Here is a 23,149-nt window from a genome sequence, read left to right as displayed (position 1 = left end):
ACATTATTTACCTTCAGAGGTGAACGTATCAAACCAGTTGCCGTGATAAGTTTGTTGTTGTGCACTCTCCTCAAACAATAGCATGGTATTTTTTCACTGTAATAGCTACTGTAAATTGGACAGTGCAGTTAGATTAACAATACTTTATGCTTTCTGCCCATATAAGGCAGGTCTATGTCCTGAAAAGTTTGCTGTTACTTTCAACAGTCATGCTAATCACATTAGCGCACGTTAGCTCAACCGTCCCGTATACGGGACACCGATCCCGTAGAGGTTAAAGTTACTCTCACTACACTGGAAGTTATCACAGTGCTACGTCGTACCGGCCGGACTTCTGCCTGCTTGGACACCAATAACTCAGATACACATGAAAACATGAAATGATCCAGGGACTCGATAGAACATCACTTAGAGATGCACAAAAACAAACATAAAAAATGGGTGAACCATTCCTTTAATACCACTAAAGCCATTTCTTTACTGAAGGAATTGACAGAAAAGTCTGGGATTATGGTTTAGGTTAAGGGAGGGTGTGTGGGGGCTACCGCTATAGACCTTTTCAGCTGTCAAAACAATAACACGTTCTATATGCATGCGCAACCAAGAGGTTCCCCGTAAACATCCGCCGCAGCAGCGCGCCATAATTGCTAGCTAGTTAGTTGGCTAACTAGCACAAAATGACAAGTTTTTATTTATTGATCCAACCCAAAAAACGAAACAAAAACGAGTTATACACACACTGACTTGTTGCTACCAGATCCACTAAACAGTTTAGTCATTTAGCAGACGCTCTTATCCAGAGCGACTTACAGTTAGTGAGTGCATACATTTTCATACTGGCCCCCCGTGGGAAACGAACCCACAACCCTGGCGTTGCAAGCGCTATGCTCTACCAACTGAGCTACAGGGGACAAAATCAGAAGTTTATTTAATGTTTATTATCTGTTTGCTCTGGTGGTGTTAAATTTGGCTAGCACAGCAAATAACCAGAGCTAGCATGATGTGAAGGTAGAGAAAGATCAGATTACCTTGTTAGCCAGCTAGATAGATGCATTTCTCTCATGACAGCCAACATAACTCAACTAAATGTAGCTACCATTCGAGTCCAATGTTTGACGGCCACATTGTTTACATCAAAAGTTGGTAAACAGCAGTAATCACCCCACTATCAACCTCTCCCCCCTCACTAATCTGTCTCTCCTAGCTCTTCATCTGCTTCCTCCAAAACAGAACTATATTTTACCTAGGTGTATTGCCTACTTAGTTTCAATTAAGACACTGTAGTTGTAATGAATTACTAGGCATGTAGCATCAATTTTTCAACTTCATATTCATCATCTCCAGCACCACCCCAATATATGTGAAAATCGCAGGTTTCTATGTTTTGTAGTAAAGCTAGAGGAAGATAAGATAAGTGTGCATCGTGTGATTTTAACCAATTATGAGTAGGCATTGCCTACTAATTGTCTAATAATTGGTTGTCATTGAAAACACATTTCTTCCTCATTTTTTTTTACTACAAGACATAGTAACACGCCATTTTCACATATGTTGATGTGGTGCTGAGATGATGAATATGAAGTTGACAAATGTTGAAATTTCCCTTTAAGGCCTACCTTCATTACAAGGGTAGGGCTTGCACTAATCCATTTCAATATGGCATATACAGTACATGTAAAAGTCAAATCTGGTATCCTTCAACATGGTTAGCCTCATTAATTGTCTAATGAAAAATAAAAAACCCGGTGTCAGCCTTCTTTTAAATTATTAGCAAATTATTCCCTCACACAACTTCTCAGATGTGCTTTTCCTATTTCTAATAGTATAATTTCAAATGGAGAAAACATCAACAAAATGTAAACGATGTGTGAGGATTTGCTAATCCTGTTTCAGTATAGAAATGACAAGCACCATGCACAAGTGCATTGGACATGCCCACGAGGCCAATACTAATCCCATCATACTGTGTCTGCATTGGGCATGCATGCCATAAATAACCTCACATCCACTGTAACCAAAAGGGTAGAGCACAGATAGTGGCGGCAAGAGTGACCACAGCGAAGGGGCACTTTTACATGGTCTGCAAAGTAGCCATGTAATTAATGTAGGCGTTCCATCCCTGTATGGCTGACCCGTTCGGATGCAAGCCCTAATCAAATTACCCTTGTAGCTAACATGCCAACCACTGGACGAGGAGGACAGTGAGTGTAGCAGAATGAAGCAAATCGGTGCAAAATTGCAGCTGGAGATCCTCCCGCAGCTGAGATGCTTAGGGTATTAAAATATAGATACATTCATGATAGGCAGGAGACACTACGCAAATCTCAGGGGGGATGAGACATCACATCACAGTGGCTACTAGAACTCACCTGCAGCTCCCCTTTGCTACGGTCACACACCGACAGTACAACTCAGCCGCCGACTGTGTGACCTGAGTCAATGTAGCAAAATTAAATACCCACAAAATTAATTATCTGGGTGCTAGATTGACTCAGTCTGCTCTGCTGGCTGCTGAGGTTGACGCTGAGCAGGAGTGTAGCAGAGGGGTGAGTGTGTAGCACATGTGAGCTAGTTGACAGGTGAGTGCTAGGCTCCTAAAAACCCATTGGAGAAGAAGGTCTGAGGGGAGGGACCTTGTACCTTCTCCTCCAATACAGTTGTGATACAATTCAGGTGAGGAGAAAGGATGAGGGTAATCAAGGAAAGACAAAGTGAGACTAAGCCCTAGTAGCCATCATGTGGTGATGTCATCTACCCTGAGACCTAAAGTACTGTTATTCTAGCCCAACCAAGATCATGGTTTTGGTAGGATAATGGACGCTGCTTTGTGGGTATGAAGTGCCGTTGTGGACAGGGGTTACATCCTAGGTCAGCCATACAGGGATTGTTACACCCACACCAATGATCAAGGACCATCAGCTGCAAATCCGTGCAATATCATCAGACAAAATGAGTGAGTGACAACCAAATAAAACAGACAAACTGGGAATGTTCAATGACCAAAAAAACACACTATACATAATTCAAAGAATCAACACTATTTAATATCATACAAAGACTGCCTATGAAAATGGTTAGTGGGTATAGACATTCATCTTACTCCAAAACAAGAGAGGATTGAATAGTTAAATGAATAGTGTCTAATACAAATAATTCGCAGAATGTCTGGGTTGGAACAGAAATCTGCACACCCAGTAGCTAGATCTCTAGGAGCAAAGTTGGCCATGCATGTTCTAGGTCTATGCATTGTTACTTTTAACAGTATTTTTGTAGTCCTACAACCAATTCTAACAGTAAACCAGTAGCATATATAACCTATTGGAGATATACCCTTCAGTCTTTCCAGGACTTTGGACTTTCTTTGGGACCGTCATCCGCAGACACGGTTTAGCAGCTTTCACAGGTCTCTGTATCTGAGGTCAGGAAACAGGACTTTCTTCATTATTCTCAAGTAACATTTGATATTTCGTTGCAATTGTGTTTTTGTATTGTCATACACTGAATGTACAAAACATTATGACCACCAGCTCTTTCCTTGACAGACTGACCAGGTGAAAGCTATGATCCCTTATGTCACTTGTTAAATCCACTTCTAATCAGTGAAGATGAAGGGGATGAGACAGGTTAAATAAGCCTTTTTAAGCTTCGAGACATGGATTGTGTATGTATGCCATTCAGAGGGTGAATGGGCAAGACAAAATATTGAAGTGCCTTTGAACGGGGTATGGTAGTAGGTGCCAGGCACACTGGTTTGGGTGAAGAACTGCAATGCCGCTGGCTTTTTCAAACAGCTTCACTTGTGTATGAAAACGTATGCACTCACTAACTGTAAGTCGCTCTGGATAAGAGCGTCTGCTAAATGACTAAAATGTAAATTGATCAAGAATGGCCCACCACCCAAAGGACATCCAGCCAACTTGACACAGCTGTGAGAAGCATTGGGGTCAACATGGGCCAGCATTTCTGTGGAATGCTTTCGACACCTTGTAGAGTCCATGCCCCGAAGAATTGAGGCTGTTCTGAGGGCAAAAGGGGGGTGCAAGTCAAGATTAGGAAGATGTTCTTAATGTTTTGTACACAGTGTAGTTCTCTTTGGGACTAGAAATCTGTTCATTAGCTACCTACTAGCTAGGTAGCTAACATTGTTGTTTTTAGCAGATCAAGCTAATGTTTCAGTCATTTAAAAAAAACTAATATTGGATGGCTGTCTATCCTTTTTATATGTAGTTAGCTAGCTGACGTTACCTAGATGGTTAACTTGATAAACAACTTACCCGTGTGCTACACATCTTCCTAGCGCCGCCACCTCCTGTTGCTAATGTTACTATCCATGCAGGCAATGCAGCCCGCCGCGATGCTTCTTTGGGAACTCTATAAACTTTACATTTTCAAAAATAGATTCATCCCCGGACATAAGGACTATCCCACCCGTGAATACTATGGTCAAAATGCTAATTTTGACCTTGAGAAAACAACTAGACTAAGTTAGCTAGCGGTTTACAGCCGCGACGGAACAGCTGTTGTTTACAAATGCACCAGAAGTTCTTTGGGGTTCCAGGGTTCACTTCCGCTCCTCCTTAAAAAGCTGTTAAAAAAGCTATTTAGTTTTGGTTTGGGTGAGGTTTTAATTACACTTGGCTCTCTTCCAATTTGGGTGTCTACAAGTGAGGCGTGTCCTTGAGCTCATGGCAAGCCATCTGTCATTAGGCTACATGGATTTGTCACACAGATGCAACACAGAGAGAGAGAGAAATACTGAGTTTTCCAAACTGGCCTCAGATGTAACATAGCAAATTTAAATCCGGGACACTCAAATTAGTATGGTATGGTTACATAAGGCTAACCCTAACGCTACCCACATGTACATATTACCTCAATTACCTCGACTAACCGCTGCCCCTGCACATTGACTCTGTACCGGTACCCCCCTGTATATAGCCTCACTACTGTTGTTTTATTTTACTTCTGCTCTTTAATCATTTGCTATTTTTATTTTTTACTTAACACTTTTTTTTCTTTTCTTAAAACTGCATTGTTGGTTAAGGGCTTGTAAGTAAGCATTTCACTGTAAGGTCTACATCTGGTCCTCTGTAGCTCAATTGATAGAGCATGGCGTTTGTAACGCCAGGGTAGTGGGTTCGATCCCCGGGACGTAAAAATGTATGCACACATGACTAAGTCGCTTTGGATAAAAGCGTCTGCTAAATGGCATATTATTATCTGTTGTATTCGGCGCATGTGGCAAATATGTGGAAAAACGAAAGGAGGACGGTTGGTTCGGGGTGGATGGGTGGTCTTCTATCCAGAACGTCTAGCAACCCAAAGATTGCGTGTTCGAATCTCATCACAGACAACTTTAGCAACTACGTACTACTTTTTAGCTAACCCATCCCCTAACCCTTTTAGCTAACCTTTTAGCTAACCCACGTGTCAAACTCATTCAGCGGATGGCCGAGTATCTGCGGGTTTTCGCTCCTCCCTTGTACTTGATTGATTAATTAAGGTAACTGATTAGTAAGGAACTCCCCTCACCTGGTTGTCTAGGTCTTAATTGAAAGGAAAAACCAAAAACCTGCAGACACTAGGCCCTCCATGGAAATGAGTTTGACACCCCTGCCCTAACCATATAACATAACTCCTAACCTTGAGCATGGTTTCCCAAACTCTATCATCGGGACCCCAAGGGGTGCATATTTTGTTTTTTTGCCCTAGCACTACACAGCTGATTCAAATAGTTCAAATCAGCTGTGTAGTGTTTGGGCAAAAACCATGTTTGGGAAATGCTGCCCTGGAGCTAGCTAACGTTAGCCACAACAAATTGTAATTCGTAATATATACGTTTTGCAAATTCGTAACATATCGTACGAAATGTAAGACGACATCCACAAATTAATACATACCATATGAAACGTAACATACTGTAGCTTTTGAGACACAGTCGATGGCGCGCTGGACTTCGGGCAAGAAGGTTGAGGGTTGGAGACCTGCTCCCTCCCTGTTTCATTACATTTACATTACATTGGTGTCAGAAGTGATCGGACCTTGCATCCACGAACGTGCGTGTGCTTGGCCGGATTTATGTACAGAATACGAAATGCTCTGAGACCACGTTGCACATTCATGATGTTACGTTACAAAACCATCACATTCATTCATTGTAATGTACTTGAGTTAAGTGGCCACCCATCCTCCAGCCACAACTTAAGCAAGATGGCGCCAGGAAGTCCATTATTTAAAAACAAAAAGTGCACTCGCTTTATAACAATGTAACAAAATACAAGGACATTTTACAAAGCGTAGCTAGCTAACGTTAGCGTTTATCAGCTAACTAGCTACGTAACTAGCTCTGCTTTGCGCGTGAAATCAAAACAAACACTGTGGGCTACCGGCACGTGCAATTTCTGCCTTCTGCAAGCATGATTCATTTTGAAAGCATTATCAAAGGATTTGAGAGTTACTGTAAAGAAATCCAAATAACGGATACATAGCCAAACTTTTTACGATGATTGCAGGTAACGTTACTAGCAACAATTCTCAATCGCCATTTACATTTTAGCCATTTAGCAGACGCTCTTATCCAGAGCGACTTACAGTTAGTGAGTACATACATTTTCATACTGGCCCCCCGTGGGAAACGAACCCACAACCCTGGCGTTGCAAGAGCCATGCTCTACCAACTGAGCTACAGGGGACTACATAAATTAAATCCTCGATCGATGTAACCAGTGCAGTATCCGCTGTTAATATTGGCATGTTTTCTTTCTTCAGTGTGGTCTGCGAGCTATAATATTATTTACCCTAGCAAACAAATATACAGTAACTCGGCACATTCTGAAACACATAATGAAGTCGACAACTATCGTTAACTAGACAAACTTGCAGGAGCTTCTAGATAAGTACCTCAACTCAAATGAGCTTCCACAGGTTCCAACAGAAGGTAACGCGGAGCAACAATGTACACATCATGGTTATATAAAATGATTGAGGATTAACTAACTACCACTTGCTTATATAAGGCATACATGTTGCACAAAGAGTCAGATTTAGCGGGCAAGCCAGCTGTCTTATGTTGTAAAATGTTGGGTCCCACTTGAGAACCAGTCATACTTATAGGTAACTAGTAACGTTACCTCTGAAAAGCGTGGAACTCACAAACATGCCATGCCCAATACCGAACAGGAACAGATGGAGATGCTTCAATAGATACTGACCACGGGAATTGAGTTTAGCTGCCTGGCTTACTAGCCTACCAAGTGAAAAACGTTTTGAAATGTTTGGTGCCAACATTGCATCGCTAGCTAGATGGCTACTAATGATGTAAATGGAGTTTTACAAGCACTGATGTTTACCTCACATTTATCCTGACTACCAATTAGGTAACAACATTGCTAATCAACTTACCTGATGCAGTTCAGATGAGATAAGAAAAACTTTCAGAACGTGGCCTCATAAAAAATGTGCTCTGGTCAACCTCCTAAAATCTCTAATTGAAATTCCCAGACCAAAAATAAAAATCTGTCTGGGAGAAAAGCCAACTCAGTAGATCACACTAGCTCTGCCCAGTACAAAGAAAAACATGTGCCTCTCAAATGTAATTGGCTTAGGCATTTTACAAGTATCACAGAATGCATTGTGATTGGTTCCTCTACCCGTCTGTAAATGTAGTCGTTTTTCTATTGGTGCCCTACAATTTGTACGTATATTAGTGTTTGGCGTGGTGAAGTGGCTCCCACTACTGAAAATGTCTTGTAATTGCAATGTTTTTACATTTACAATTTACTGATTGTAAGAAACATTAGGAACACCTGCTCTTTCCATGACATAGACTGACCATGTGAATCCAGGTAAAGCTATGATCCCTTATTGATGTCACCTGTTAAATCCACTTCAATCAGTGTAGATGAAGGGGGAGGAGACAGGTTAAAGAAGGATTTTCAAGCCTTGAGACATGGATTGTGTATGTGTACCATTCAGAGGGCGAATGGGCAAGACAAAATATGTCCCCTTGAGCGGGGTATGGTAGTAAGTGCCAGGCGCACCGGTTTGAGTGTGTCAAGAACTGCAACGCTGCTGGGTTTTTCATGCTCAACAGTTTCCCGTGTGTATAAAGAAGGGTCCACCACCCAAAGAACATCCAGCTAACTTGACAACTGTGGGAAGCATTGGAGTCAACATCGGCCAGCATCCCTGTGGAACGCTTGACACCTTGTAGAGTCCATGCCCTGACAAATTGAGGCTGTTCTGAGGGCAAAAAGTGTTGCAACTCAATATTAGGAAGGTGTTTCTAATGTCTGGTACACTCAGTGTAAGCTTGTAATGATCCCATGATATTTGGTTGACATGTTGCCTTTCAATTCCTTTTGGAAATGAGTGTGAAGCAGAGACAACACCGTATCATTTTGACATGGACAGACTAAACATTTTTGTTTTTAAACGGACCAAATAGTATTAAAGAACACAGTGTCATGTGTTTAAGTTCAACAACAGAAGCATCATATGACATAAACAGCTTTACTTGGCAAAACAAATAAAGAATGGACCACCTTGCTGCAGGGTAATGCAGCAGCACACACAACAACCATTAGCAATTTCACTTGCCATCAAATATCCATTACATAGCAGATATTCTGTTGTGGGCACTGGGAATCAATATACCACTTTCAGTTTAGGAGGTTGAGTGTGCTTTATTAATGCACTGATTGCCTATTTTTTTTATGTTTGTAGAGTAATGGATCAATGGGCCGATGGCCTTGTCTTTGTTTATAACCTTGATGTAGACATGCGAGTAAATCAAAATCGAGCCTTTCCCAATGACCCAGAGTAAAACAATTAAGAAAAATGTAATTGTAACATGAGGAATAAAATAAAATACACAAGAATGGAGCTATATACAGGGAGTACCAGTACTAGATCAATGTGCAGAGAGCGGTACAAAGTATTTGAGGTAGATACTGTATCCACATGAAGGCAGGGTAAAGTGACTAGGCATCAGGATAGATAAGATTAAAATAATGAACAGAGTAGCAGCAGCAAATGATGAGTTTAAAAGTGTGCGTATGTACTGTATGTGTGTTTGTGTTGTGTCAGTGTGTGTGTATGTGAATGTGTGTGGGTTTCAATGTAGTGTGTGTGAGCGTGTATAAGGTGTGTACATATAGTCTAGTGATTATACTGGGCTACTTATACTTACTGCACAGAGAACATTAAAGGAAAACCACTCAAAAACGGTATTTTGGTATTTATTTCATTACTCCACTCTTGATACAGTCCCAAAATGTTTTGCATGTCAGCAGTCAAGTAGCAAAGTGTCACATCATGATGATGATGCAAAATGCTAATGAAAAAAATACCAAAAGATAGATTGAGTCGATTTTTCCTTAAGAATGCCACTGTGTTGTAACTCATAATAGGACTGTGTTACAGAGGTCTAAATGGTCACTCACAACACTGTCATGTGTCAAAAAGCCTTCATCTGAAACATCAAACCATGATGAAACCAAAACCAACATCTTAATTTCAGCCAACCAAATAATACATATAAAATAGACTGAGGAATCACATTTTAAAGAGCACATTTTTTTGGTCAAAAGGTTTTGAAAGATCAATTTAGGATAGGATTAAAGCACAAATGCAAAGCAAAATAGCCAAATTACAGTTCTTGATACATTGAACTAACCATATTCTGTCTTTCTTCACACATCAAAGTAAAAGTAACATCCAACTCACCAGCAGAAGATGAACATGATCCCAGATGACAGCCAGGTCCACCGATACATCCCAAGAGATCCGGGTGCAAAACAAAGACAAAGAGAGAATTAGGCCTATCTTGTATTCATTTAATAGTTTTAGAATTTAAAACAATAAGTAAAAGATAAATTATGTACCTCAATAGTGTTGTTCCTGTTTAAGCCACAGATGATCAATTACAGATTACAGACAGATAAATCCTAGTTCCAGTTGATTAGCATGATATGTGCAGTGATTCTACCAGGGAATCAAACTGTCCTCTCTTAACCACCCAGGGTTGTTGTTTCTTGTCAAATCCTGGAACATGGTGGCTATGCAGATTTACCCAAAGGGATTAGTTAGAAGAATTATCACAATTCACCATCTGGCCCGTAGATATCAAATGCATTAAAAAACAAGTGCATTAAAAGATACCCTGGCTGCTTACTCTTTGATGGCAAAGCGGTTGCTCTAGGTTAACATTCCCTGTGGTAGAAGAGCTAGGTCAGGTTTGCCTTCGATGAGGCAAATTCCAGTGGGATGAAAAGAGTATCCGCTAGTTCTCCTTACTGCTGACCAATGAGGAGGGCTAGTGTTAAAGGCAACAGTGGATTAAGAGGGAGAAAGAAGTAGTACTTGGAGCAGTGACTGTCACACTCCGTGTGCACGTAAATCCTCTTGATGCTAACTTGGGGCTGAACCTTGAACACAGGCAGCCTGGTTCAAAAGCCTCTACTTTTTAAGGCAGCAGCTCCACTGTCATTGTTTGACTGATGATTGAGATGACAGCAACTGCTCTTCATAACCTTTTCATGCAATAGCCTCGCTGTAATGTCATAAATGGATTCCATGACGCAGGATGACTACCGGGCGGCAGGTAGCTTAGTGGTTAAGAGCGTTGTGCCAGTAACCGAAAGGTTGCTGGTTCTAATCCCTGAACCGACATCTGTCGATGTGCACTTGAGCAAGGCACTTAACCCTAATTCCTCATGTAAGTCGCTCTGGATAAGAGCATCTGCTAAATGACTAAAATGTGTACAGGTGCATGACAGTGGAGCTGATGGAATGACTAAAATGCCATGAATTTGAATCCTCCACATTATAATCTGTTTCATGCATGCATATGCCTTTAATGACTGACATTCAGTACATACCGCAATCAATTACACATATTTGATTATATACTGTACATTTCATGAATATTTCAGTGTAAAAATACATATTTTGATTTATATAAAACACATACACGGCTACAATTTACATGTAAAACATCTTAATTGTAGTTCTATGAATGATAGCTGTTGTTGAACACTGCACCCCATGTCACATATCCTGGGGGAAGGTACTTTGAGCAAATATAGGCGTTTCAGATTCTTACTCACCTCAGAGACCGTGTACTACAAGTGACATGGGCACCAGGGGTAAGATGGGGAGAGACATTCCATGCGTTCACCTGTCTGCTTCTGTTTAGTTCAAGAACAAGTCGCCAAACTGGTCCTGCTATTACACCTGTTCCCTTTCGGTGATGGCAGATATCTCCCCCACAAACTGAAACCAAATCCAGTGGTTTACAGTTACAAAACACAAACAAAGGCGTGAAAGGTAGAGAGAGAAGCACATACGTGAGCCTTTTTCTTTCAAGGCACTGTTTGTTCTGCAAACAATACAGGTGTTACCTGAGGAGAGGATGGTGAACAAGGAAGGAGTGTGGTGTACTTCTCATGGATTGTATGGAAATTTAACAGATATGAAATGAATGTTTTTAATGTCATGTCAATACTGTATAAGCTTCAGAAGGTGAATTGGACTCAATGTTATAGGATGACAAACTACTGGCTTGTTGAGAGATCTGTCCTTCAGGATCACCTCAATGTGTGTAACTTCTGTGTCATTTTACAAGAGAGGCAATACATTGCTGTAATTACAACGCTGATAACTGTCACTAACACAAATACAGGAAGGTGTGTATTGATTTGATCAGTATTTTCCCCTCAGTTATTAATATACATGAAGAGAAGAGACAAACTAAAGTACTCAGATAGTTATAAGAGCTCTAATCTATTTTGTGTATCTTCTGTTCTGGTCTGGGCTGTGTGTGTTGTTCACTAGGCCACCTACACAGCATGTGTGCGTTACAAACCATGTCCTGGGGTCCTCTGTTACGAGTCCTCTGTGGCCTGGTCTAATTAAGGCTATAGCGCATAAACTGATACTCTATCACCACCTGTTTCTGTCTATATGTTTTCAGAAAGTACCAGTTCTCAGGCACAGAAAAGTGACGGACAACTCTCAACATTTAGTGAGATAAATTAGTGCTCTGAATTTAGCTGTTGAAGGAAATGCATTACATGGTAAATACGTTTATTGTGCAATATTGTAATATGACCTCACCTCATTAACTCTAGCTACTGTATAAATTAGCAGAGTGAATCATTGTTTCAGTAACAGTGTCAAATACAAAGTGTGTTACTAATCAACATCACTACATCTGTATTATGATATGTTTTATATTCTGAAGAGTAAACCGCTGATTTAATAGTCGTTTACAGACAAACAAATACAAAAGGTAACATTACCATTATGTTCCAAAACTGTAGCGTTGAGCACGAGAATGTCATATGACAACGGTAACTTTAGTTTTTGTCATTAGCGAATGTAATTTGATCCTTTTGAGTATCCGTAGTCCTGTGTTTACATGTGTAGTGAATCATGTTGGCTAGCTATGCTAGCCATAAGCAACACGTGACTCTTTTCGAACGAGTGAGTGACAAGTTTGTGCAAGCACATGCTCCGTTTAGTCAGCCTGTCTGCTGTCGTAGCCATGCTATCGAGGTTATAGCTAGTTAACGAGCTAACTTGATTTATTTCAACAGGTGGCAGGCGCTAGCTAAAGTTAGCTAGCACCTAAAGACTGAATCCCATGGCCTGATCACATGTGAGTAAGCTGTCCTTCCGCACAAATGTTATAATTATGTAGCTAGCGAACTGGTTTATCTCGTTTAGGTTGTCATGCTAGGACTTCAGTTCTTTAAATATTTTAGAGGGATTTGTCGGCTTCAAATAGTGCTTGTAGCTGAAAACATCAATGTGCGAACTGCACGAAGTCCCTCGCTGAATTTGACCAAAGCTCGTCAAAACAGTTGCTGCTACTTCTCTGTGTTACCTCAAGGTCTGGTAAAGTTAAATGAAATGCAGCGGGTCACTTGGACTGATTATGCTGTCGAGCTCGAAACGAACAACATGGAACATGGCAACGACCACCTGCTGTCACCTGCACATGATGCATCAACTGATCCAGTTGCTGCAGAGGAGAGTCACTTGCATTGTAATGTGAAGGATATCATTGCCCCTGGTGAGAAATATATAGCCTACCATCTGTGGTGCTTGTTTTCTCTACATGTATCATCACTGAAATAGAAAACTCACAAATGATGATTAGAGAATTGTGTGAAAGTACTATTCTCATTGTCTGACATCAAAGGGAAAGTGCATCCCACAGTAATTTATTGGATGACATGCTGCACAAACAGATAGAACCCCCTTTGTTTCCATCCAAGTACAGTATGTTGTTATTATGTACTGTCTTAGTGGTGGCCAGTGTCATGGCCTAATATCAGAATTATAGTATCTTCACTCTCACAGTGCATCACAAGATGTCTGACCTTCTAGCATACTGTTTACATGCTTGTTGTTGTCAAAGGGTAATTCCATGGTAACAGAATTACACTCAGACTCAGATTTTTCACTATTAAAATGTATACCAAACAAAAACCATTGATTTCAATGTTTAACAAACCATAGAAATCTGTGCACAATCACTATTACACAGTAAATAAAAAATGTTTTACTGGAAAAACTGTTTGGTAACAGACTTACGGTAAAATCTCCCTCAGTTTTCTTCTGGTACCAAACTTTGTATCTGCATTGTTCTTCCTGTAAATGTGTTTTTGTAAAATTTTCTGTGGAAATTGTACAAAATTGAACTTGTGCATAGAGTTATATGGTTAGTTATAACTTTGAAATCAATGGTTTTTGTTTGGTTTACATTTTTAAAGTGAAAGGTCTGTGTCTCAGCGTAATTTCATTACCTTGGAATTGCCCCAAAGCAGAACAGTGGATGGGGTGGAGTCACACACACAATCCGTGCAGTCAGACCATAAATTGTAGAATGATCCATTTTTGCTGTTACTCAACTACTTCCAAGGAATAGCTTATATTCACTAGCTACAAACATTCATTACATTCACACAGCATCCAGATACTTGGAGAGCCTTTTTCTTGAAAAGTATGTCTGAGGTATTTGAAGGATCCAGCTTAGCCTTTCACATGCTGTCATCATCTCCCCCTTGTTCCTCAGAACATGATATAGTGAAGAGGATCAAGAAGAAACCCAAAAAGCCACGTGGAAGGAAACACAAGTCTAAGTCATCAGAATGTTCTGACAATTTTATGTCAGAACTTCCATTCACAAGTACAGCAATATGGAAGGACCTTGGCTGTAAGTAAACCGTTTATGCCATATTATTTGTTTTGCAGTTGAATCCAGGCTAACTCAAATCAACATGTCCAGACTAAAATAACATAGTTAGTTGTAACATACCTTCATTGAGAGGATGTGTTCAATAGTTCCCATAGTGTGACCAGTTGATGGTATTTTCCATTTTAACTGGCCGGGCGAGTAGGAGAGCAGTAATTTGACTAGCGGCACCAACTCTGTAAGTCAATAATGACTGGTTATTTGTAGTTGCCAGTTGATGCAAGGATCTTCCTTGTACCGCAGCTGCCCTTGCATTCAAATTTCCTCCAGCTGCCTACTGGCGATGAATAATGCATTGTTGACTTGACTGGCAGTTGGTTTTACAGGAGGGCAGTCAAATCCAACTACAGAATAATGGAATCACACATTTGCCTCTTGTACAACACTAATATCGTTGTGTTACATTTCCCCCAGTCACCAAGCCAGAGGCCAAATTGAAAATTAAACGAAAGAGAGGTGCAAGTGGTCGGGTAGAAAGTGAGGAGGATGCAGATACAAAGAAAAAGAAGGAAACACAACGCCCAAACTACTTTGTTTCAATACCCATCACAAATCCCAAGGTACAATTTAGTGATATATTTTTATTGAGAAATGCATTTTTATTCTATTTTATTTGGGGGTATTTCTCTATATAGTGTCTCCATATATCACTATATTTAGAATACATACTGCATGTGATCACAAAACAACTGCTACTTACTATTGCCCCCTATCTTTGATAAACACAGATATTAAACTGTTTTCTAAAATGTTGTTGTGCCGTCTCGACACTGACCGAAGCGCGTTTGTTAAAAAGCGTTTATCCTTGTATAACCTCCGTCGACTATTACATATCTTAGATGCTAAATTCAGCTTCATCTCAAGCTATAAAATGTATCTAACCGAATCAGCCCTATTGCCTCTCAAGACCCCGATGGAGGACTCCATCCCTACTTACGGAATCCCAATCGTTTCCCATTTAAAATATTTGGGAGTAGATATATTTCCTTCCTTGGATAAAACCATTGTCAGAAACTATAACAGAACGCTCAAATCAATTTAATCCGACCTCAGTATATGGAATAATATCCCAGTTACTTTAACCGGCAGAATATCTCTGTCAAAATGAATATATTGCCTCGGCTGAATTTCTGTAGTTCAATGCGTCGCATGGCTTCCCCTTCTGGCTATTGGGATTACATTCTTAGTGTGGTTTCAAAATGTATATGTCAAGGTAGACGATCCCGGATAAATTTAACACATTGACAAAGGGGGGAAAGATGTAGGAGGACTATTCTTACCAAACTTTAAATTATATTTCCAGGCACTAGCATTTCGCCCCATCCTAAATTGATTTAAACATGATTCTTCTGCCCCCTGGCTGAGTATAGAGAGGAAATATGGTGTCTCCTATTACCCTGGAAGAGGTGGCGTTTACTGATACTGTGTATCCCTTAAACAATGTAAACTACGCTTTGGTCCTATTATTGCTTACACAATTTATATTTGTTCGTAATGTAAAAAAACGATGTAACTGGGAATCAAAACAGCATGCCCATACTCTAATATTTCACGATCTGGAGAGCGGCCTTTTGCATCCCCCCCATGGTCCAAATGTGGAATCCTTACCGATGTCATGGACAGTAATGGTTTGACAACATTCCAAGATTTGAAAGATACATACACATTACCAGGCAACTCCTTTTTTCTATATTTCCAATTTAGGTCAGCTATGCTGGAAACCCAACTACCGAACCATCCAATGATTAGATTTATATATAATTTATCTGGGCTCCCGAAAGGACTGATCTCTATAATATATAAACAACTTTTGGAAATCAGGTAGGCACATTCCTTCATATGATGTAGGAGTGCCCTGCAGTTAAATGCTCTCTGGTTATTATATATAAATGCTGGAACTGAATGGCAAGAGGATGAATGGCGTGTTCTACTTGTGCAGATCAGTGAAGGTGTGGGGGTGGTGCAGGCGCTGGTGATGCAGAGAGACTCCAGACTCACGCGGGCTCTGGTGCCTGTGGGCAGTCTCCACATCACGCTGCTGGTGACCCACTTGGCCAGTCAAGAGGAAGTCAACTTGTGAGTGTCTGCAGCTGATCTCAACTATTTCAACCAGATAGCCACCCTGTTTATAGGGATAGTAGTAGAATAATTCTAATGTCTGTTTCTATGTCCTACACATTTTATTAACAAAACTGATAAAACGACACCTTTTGGAACGATGCAGACTGTGAGGACACACACTCTACACACACGTATGTGTGGTGGTATTATAAATGTTGTATTTTAGATATGTAGTGGTGTAATAATGTTATATGTAATGTTTTATTTTTGCCCTTAATTTGTTTGGACCCCAGGAAGAGCTAATGGGGATCCTTAATAAATAAAACAATTTGTAACGACAATATTGATTAAACTATAATTTGTCAATAGGTTAAAATAAATAAAATCTGAAAACATACAGTAAACAACAACGTCCTCTTTTTTTAACCTCTAAAACCACTGAATATATATAGGCCTAGTATCTCCCTATGATAAACAAATGGTTACAGATCTGACTGTGTACACATCCCTGGGAATTTATCTTTGCATCACTAAATACTGCAGGGATGAATGATGTATTAGCCTGAATGGCTAGTGTGTGAGCATGGTGTGGTGGGAAGAGAAAGAGGATGGAGAGAGGATGTAGAGGGGATTAATGACATGGGATTGATCTGGCTGTTGTGCTATGCTGACTGCAGGGCGGCGTGTGCAGTGGCCCAGATGAAGGCAGAGCTGCAGGACCTGCTGCGGGGGCGGGAGCTCATCCTGCCCTTCCACGGCATCGGACACTTCAGGAATGAGGTGGCGTTCGTAGAGCTGGCCCAGGGAGAACACCTCGCCACACTGGCCCAGATCACAGGTGGGTGCTAATGCTAGTCGGCTACTGTTCCCCCACCCACTCTCCTTTTTTTTTTTTCCATCCTCCTGCTTCTCTCTCGTGTGCGTAATCTTTGACGTCACTTACCGTGCCTTGCTAGCTATATGTTAGTCGTATATGGATTTGAGCTGGGCTGGGCTGCCAATTCAGGATACATCTGTTATGTATGAGGATTTCCAAGGGTCAGCCCTCAGCACAGTTTTGTTTACCCATTTGAAATGCTTTCTGTTCATAAAATAATATTTCATGTTTAGCTTTTTTCTCTCTTTAGCAAAATCTGATATATTGGTATTATTTGTTAACTTTTCACGTATTACTTACTGTTTCCAATTAAACTGTGTTTTTTAGATGGAGAAAGCTTCCCTAAATACAGACACTAATGGATTATGTTATCAGCAGCTGTCCTGCCCATTCCTGTACTTCCACTAACCGCTATACCCCCGCCCTCTTCTTTTCTCTCCTCTCCTCCTATTGATTATCTCTTTATTTTACACCATCCTGGGCTAAAGTTGCTCTCTCCCTCGCGGTCCTGCATTGCAAATAGATCTGCTGTTGTTTTTCCCATCACCCTCTCTCTCTCCGTCTCTGGTCATTCGCTCCAGGGGTTGTGAGGAAAACATTTGAGGAGAAAGGCCTCTCGTCCGGCGACGGCAAAGCGTTCAAGCCCCACCTTACCTTCATGAAACTGTCCAAAGCTCCTAAGCTACGCAGTCAGGTGAGCCTCATCACTCCTCATCACTCCTGCTGGAATGGCATGCATAGAGAACAACACAGACTCAGACAGACTGAAACAACAGGCTGAGTCATTCACAGCTAGGTGTACATTTGTATTCTGGCTCGTATTAATCTTGATTGACTTAAATCAACTGAAATGAATGTTAATGGCTGTCTGGAGTCTTCGATACAAGACCAAAGGCCTTACGATAATGTAATTGCTTATAATAATGTGTATTATCATGAAATAACAGTCTCTGCATGATCATTCAGTGACTTGGGAATGAAAATCAGTAGTTGTGGAGCGTATAAAGGATTATACCCTATAAAAATACAGTGATACAAAATGAGTAAAAGTTAGTCCTGTGATACTGGAGCTTTTAAATGGCTTTAGTCTACGTCACTGTCCCGTGGAAGGAAGCAGGCCCTTTGATAAAATTGTAAACAATGATGTTCACTTTGAGAGAATGTAGATTTGTAACAGCGGTCCACTCTGTGTGACATGTTTACCATCGTGGCTAAGTGACTGATGGTTATGGTTACCATCGTGGCTAAGTGACTGATGGTTATGGCAGCAGATAGATATTAATAGATGGTCTGGTCTGGCAGGAGGGATGAGGATTTGACCTGGGGGTTGGAGTGAAAAATGGGAGCTGCCAGCTTAATCTGTTTGTTGGTGGTGGATGACACATTTCCTGCGTGTTCCTCCTATGTGTGCACGTGTTACTGTGTGGGGTCAGGGTGGATGGGTGTGTTCAAGAACATCCATATCTGGTCAGACGTGACAGCGAGCACATCCCCATGTCTCTGTGTGTCTGCCTGTGTTGTCTCCCAGGGTGTGAAGAAGCTGGACCCTGAGCTGTACTCTGACTACGCTCAGCATCATTTTGGAGACGAGAGGGTGATCAGGCTGGACCTCTGCTCAATGTTGAAGAAAAAGATGCCAGATGGATACTACCACCAAGAGGCCTCCGTTACATTCGGTGAGTAGACACGGTGAGGCAGAAAAAAATTATTAGGACTGAAAATCTCATCTGCTCTTAGCATTATTGACATGGTTACACATAGTGTGGTGGAGTTGAAGAAAGGGAGCCAAGACCTTCAAAATAAAGATAAGAAATGTATTTATGTTGGTGCCTCTGTCTTGCTGTTGACTCACTTGGCAAACTTCTCTCAACTGCCATTTCATAGATAAAAGTAATAACAATACAAATATAAATTCAGAATATACACTGAACAAAAATATAAATGCAACATGCAACAATTTCAAAGATTTTACTGAGTTACAGTTCATATAAGGAAATCAGACTATTGAAATAAATTCATTAGGCCCTTATCTATGGATTTCACATGACTGTGAATACAGATATGCATCCGTTGGTCACAGATACCTTAAAAAAAAAAAAGTAGGGGCGTGGATGAGAAAATAAGTCCGTAACATGCTCAATGGGTGACATGTCTGGTGAGTAGGCAGGCCATGGAAGAACTGGGACATGTTCAGCTTCATGGAATTGTTTACAGATCCTTGTGACATGGGGCCGTACATTATCATGCTGAAACATGAGGCGGTGGATGAATGGCACAACAATGGGCCTCAGGATCTCGTCACGGTATCGATAAAACACAATTGTGTTCGTTGTCCGTCGCTTATGCCTGCCCATACCATAACCCCACCGCCACCATGGGGCACTCAGTTCACAACATTGACATCAGCAAACCGCTCTCCCACACGACGCCATCTGCCCGGTACAGTTGAAACTAGGATTCATCCGTGAAGAGCACACTTCTCCAGCGTGCAAGTGTCCATCGAAGTTGAGCAGTCATTTACGACTCCGAACTGCAGTCAGGTCAAGACCCTGGTGAGGACGACGAGCACGCAGATGAGCTTCCCTGAGACGGTTTCTGACAGTTTGTGATAAAAATGTTTGCTTGTGCAAACCCACTGTTTCATCAGCTGGCCCGGTGGCTGGTCTCAGACGATCCCGCAGGTGAATAAGCCAGATATGGAGGTCCTGCAGTCAGCTTGCCAATTGCACGCTCCCTCAACTTGAGACATCTGTGGCATTCTGTTGTGCGAACGAAACTGCACATTTTAGAGTGGGCTTTTATTGTCCCCAGCACAAAGTGCACCTGTGTAATGATAATGCTGTTTTAATATGCTTCTTGATATGCCACACCTGTCAGGTGGATGGATTATCTCAGCATAGGAGAAATGCTCACTAACTGGGATGTAAACAAATTTTTGCACAACATTTGAGAGAAAATTGCTTTTTGTGGGATCTTTTATTTCAGCTCATGAAACATGGGACCAACACTTTACATGTTGCGTTTATATTTTTGTTCAGTAAACAATGCATTCGGAAAGTATTCAGACCCCTTGACTTTTTACACATTTTGTTACGTTACAGCCTTATTCTAAAATTGATTAAATTGTTTTTTCCCCCTCAAATATACACACAATACCCCATAATGACAAAGCAAAAACAGGTTTTTAGAAAATGTTGCTAATTTATTAAGGATAAAGAACAGAAATACCTTATTTACATAAGTATTCAGACCCTTTGCTATGAGACTAAAAATTGAGCTCAGGTGCATCCTGTTTCCATTGATCATCCTTGAGATGTTTGTACAACTTGATTGGAGTCCACCTGTGGTAAATTCAATTGATTGGACATGATTTGGAAAGGCACACGCCTGTCTATATAAGGTCCCACAGTTGACAGTGCATGTCAGAGCAAAAACCAAGCCATGAGGTCGAAGGAATTGTCCGTAGAGCTCCGAGACAGGATTGTGTCGAGGCACAGATCTGGGGAAGGGTACCAAAAAATGTCAGCAGCAATTAAGGTGTGGAAGAACACAGTGGCGTGCATCATTCTTAAATGAAATAAGTTTGGAACCACCAAGACTCTTCCTAGAGCTGGCCGCTTGGCCAAACTGAGCAATCGGGGGAGAAGGGCCTTGGTCAGGGATGTGACCAAGAACCCGACGGAGTTCCGGAGTTCCTCTGTGGAGATGGGAGAACCTTCCAGAAGGACAACAATCTCTGCAGCACTCCACCAATCAGGCCTTTATGTTAGAGTGGCCAGATGGAAGTCACTCCTCAGTAAAATGCACATGCCAGCCCGCTTGGAGTTTGCCAAAAGGCACCTAAAGGACTCTCGGACCATGAGAAACAAGATTCTCTGGTCTGATGAAACCAAGATTGAACTCTTTGGCCTGAATGCCAAGCGTCACATCTGAAGGAAACCTGGCACCATCCCTACGGTGAAGCATGGTGGTGGCACCATCATGCTGTGGGGATGTTTTTCAGTGGCAGGGACTGGGAGACTAGTCAGGATTTAGGGAAGGATGAACGGAGCAAAGTACAGAGAGATCCTTGATGAAACCTGTTCCAGAGCGCTCAGGACCTCAGACTGGGGCAACGGTTCACCTTCCAACAGGACAACGACCCTAAGCACACAGCCAAGACAACGCAGGAGTAGCTTCGGGACAAGTCTCTGAATGTCCTTGAGTGGCCCAGCCAGAGCCAGGACTTGAACCCGATCTAACATTTCTGGAGAGACCTGAAAATAGCTGTGCAGCATCGCTCCCCATCCAACCTGACAGAGCTTGAGAGGATCTGCAGATAAGAATGGGAGAAACTCCCCAAATACAGGTGTGACAAGCTTGTAGCGTCATACCCAAAAGACTCAAGGCTGTAATCGCTGCCAAAGGTGCTTCAACAAAGTACTGAGTAAAGGGTCTGAATACTTACGTAAATATGATATTACAGTTGTTTATTTTGAATACATTTGCAAAAAAATTCTAAAAGCAATTTTTGCTTTGTCATTATGGGGTATTGTGTGTAGGTTGATGAGGGGGGAAAACTATTTTATCCATTTTAGAATAAGGCTGTAACTAGGCGTAGTGTTTATGAACTGATACGCAAAACGACGCCGGATTCAAAACTTTGAATTTTTCAATTGAAATTACTATATAAAATTCTTGCTACCAGTAGAATATTATTTGTATGGGGGATACAATCTTCCCAGCTCTGCATATTTTGCATAGATCATTTCTTTTGGTACTGTCCATTTGTAGCTTGTTTTTGGACACAGGTCCAGGAATGACTAAAGGATTGCAATATTTACCTGGAGCTAACCCTGCAGATAGCATTACTGGGTGATCTGAAAAGTCATAGTCAATCGATCAATAATATAATACTTTTAGCAAAAATGTTTATTTTCAATTTACAATTTGTAGAAACAATGAGAATAGAAAGGTTCAGAACTTTTGTAAAACATCACAGTACAGTTGAAAAATATATGGCAAATAGAAATCCAATATGGATGGTGTTAAGAGATAGATGGGTGGTGTTGAATGGAGTTGAAGGATGGGACTAATAACAACTAACAACAACTAATAACAACAAGATAACTAATAATGTAAGCATACTGTGTCCATAATAAGTACAGTGGGGAAAAAATGTATTTAGTCAGCCAACAATTGTGCAAGTTCTCCCACTTAAAAAGATGAGAGGCCTGTAATTTTCATCATAGGTACACGTCAACTATGACAGGCAAAATGAGATTTTTTTTCTCCAGAAAATCACATTGTAGGATTTTTTTATGAATTTATTTGCAAATTATGGTGGAAAATAAGTATTTGGTCAACAACAAAAGTTTCTCAATACTTTGTTATATACCCTTTGTTGGCAATGACACAGGTCAAACGTTTTCTGTAAGTCTTCACAAGGTTTTCACACACTGTTGCTGTTTATTTTGGCCCATTCCTCCATGCAGATCTCCTCTAGAGCAGTGATGTTTTGGGGCTGTCGCTGGGCAACACGGACTTTCAACTCCCTCCAAAGATTTTCTATGGGGTTGAGATCTGGAGACTGGCTAGGCCACTCCAGGACCTTGAAATGCTTCTTACGAAGCCACTCCTTTGTTGCCCGGGCGGTGTGTTTGGGATCATTGTCATGCTGAAAGACTCAGCCACGTTTCATCTTCAATGCCCTTGCTGATGGAAGGAGGTTTTCACTCAAAATCTCACAATACATGGCCCCATTCATTCTTTCCTTTACACGGATCAGTCGTCCTGGTCCCTTTGCAGAAAAACAGCCCCAAAGCATGATGTTTCCACTCCCATGCTTCACAGTAGGTATGGTGTTCTTTGGATGCAACTCAGCATTCTATGTCCTCCAAACACGACGAGTTGAGTTTTTACCAAAAAGTTATATTTTGGTTTCATCTGACCATATGACATTGTCCCAA

The 23,149-nt window shown here is 41.1% G+C and overlaps 2 protein-coding genes across 22 annotated transcripts in view; one reads left to right on the top strand and one right to left on the bottom strand.

Annotated features, from left to right (window-relative positions):
- Positions 1–7,552, bottom strand: part of LOC121548972 (protein 4.1) — an 89,355-nt gene extending 81,803 nt beyond the window's left edge. For 5 of the 19 annotated variants that reach the window (XM_041860684.2, XM_041860690.2, XM_041860694.2 and 2 more), the window contains exon 1: positions 7,402–7,541. The gene's annotated coding sequence lies outside the window, so the exon portion shown is untranslated. Of the gene's footprint in view, positions 1–4,274; positions 4,527–5,900; positions 5,981–7,130; positions 7,152–7,401 lie in introns of those variants that run through there. The other 14 variants (XM_041860697.1, XM_041860700.1, XM_041860703.2 and 11 more) reach the window with 13 other exon arrangements.
- Positions 7,553–12,324: 4,772 nt separating this feature from the next.
- LOC121548973 (A-kinase anchor protein 7) overlaps positions 12,325–23,149 on the top strand; it is a 54,117-nt gene continuing 43,292 nt past the window's right edge. For 2 of the 3 annotated variants that reach the window (XM_041860708.2, XM_041860707.2), the window contains exons 1-7: positions 12,670–13,078; positions 14,084–14,224; positions 14,678–14,823; positions 16,203–16,339; positions 17,002–17,162; positions 17,783–17,895; positions 18,730–18,877. In XM_041860708.2, the coding sequence (XP_041716642.1) occupies positions 12,736–13,078; positions 14,084–14,224; positions 14,678–14,823; positions 16,203–16,339; positions 17,002–17,162; positions 17,783–17,895; positions 18,730–18,877 (1,189 nt within the window). In that variant the 5' untranslated portion in view covers positions 12,670–12,735. The other variant, XM_041860711.2, reaches the window with a different exon arrangement.

The sequence above is a fragment of the Coregonus clupeaformis genome, chromosome 33 (assembly GCF_020615455.1).
Source record: "Coregonus clupeaformis isolate EN_2021a chromosome 33, ASM2061545v1, whole genome shotgun sequence".
Lineage (NCBI taxonomy): Eukaryota > Metazoa > Chordata > Actinopteri > Salmoniformes > Salmonidae > Coregonus > Coregonus clupeaformis.
Note: the sequence above shows the minus strand (reverse complement) of the source record. Positions and strands in the feature narration are given on the sequence as shown.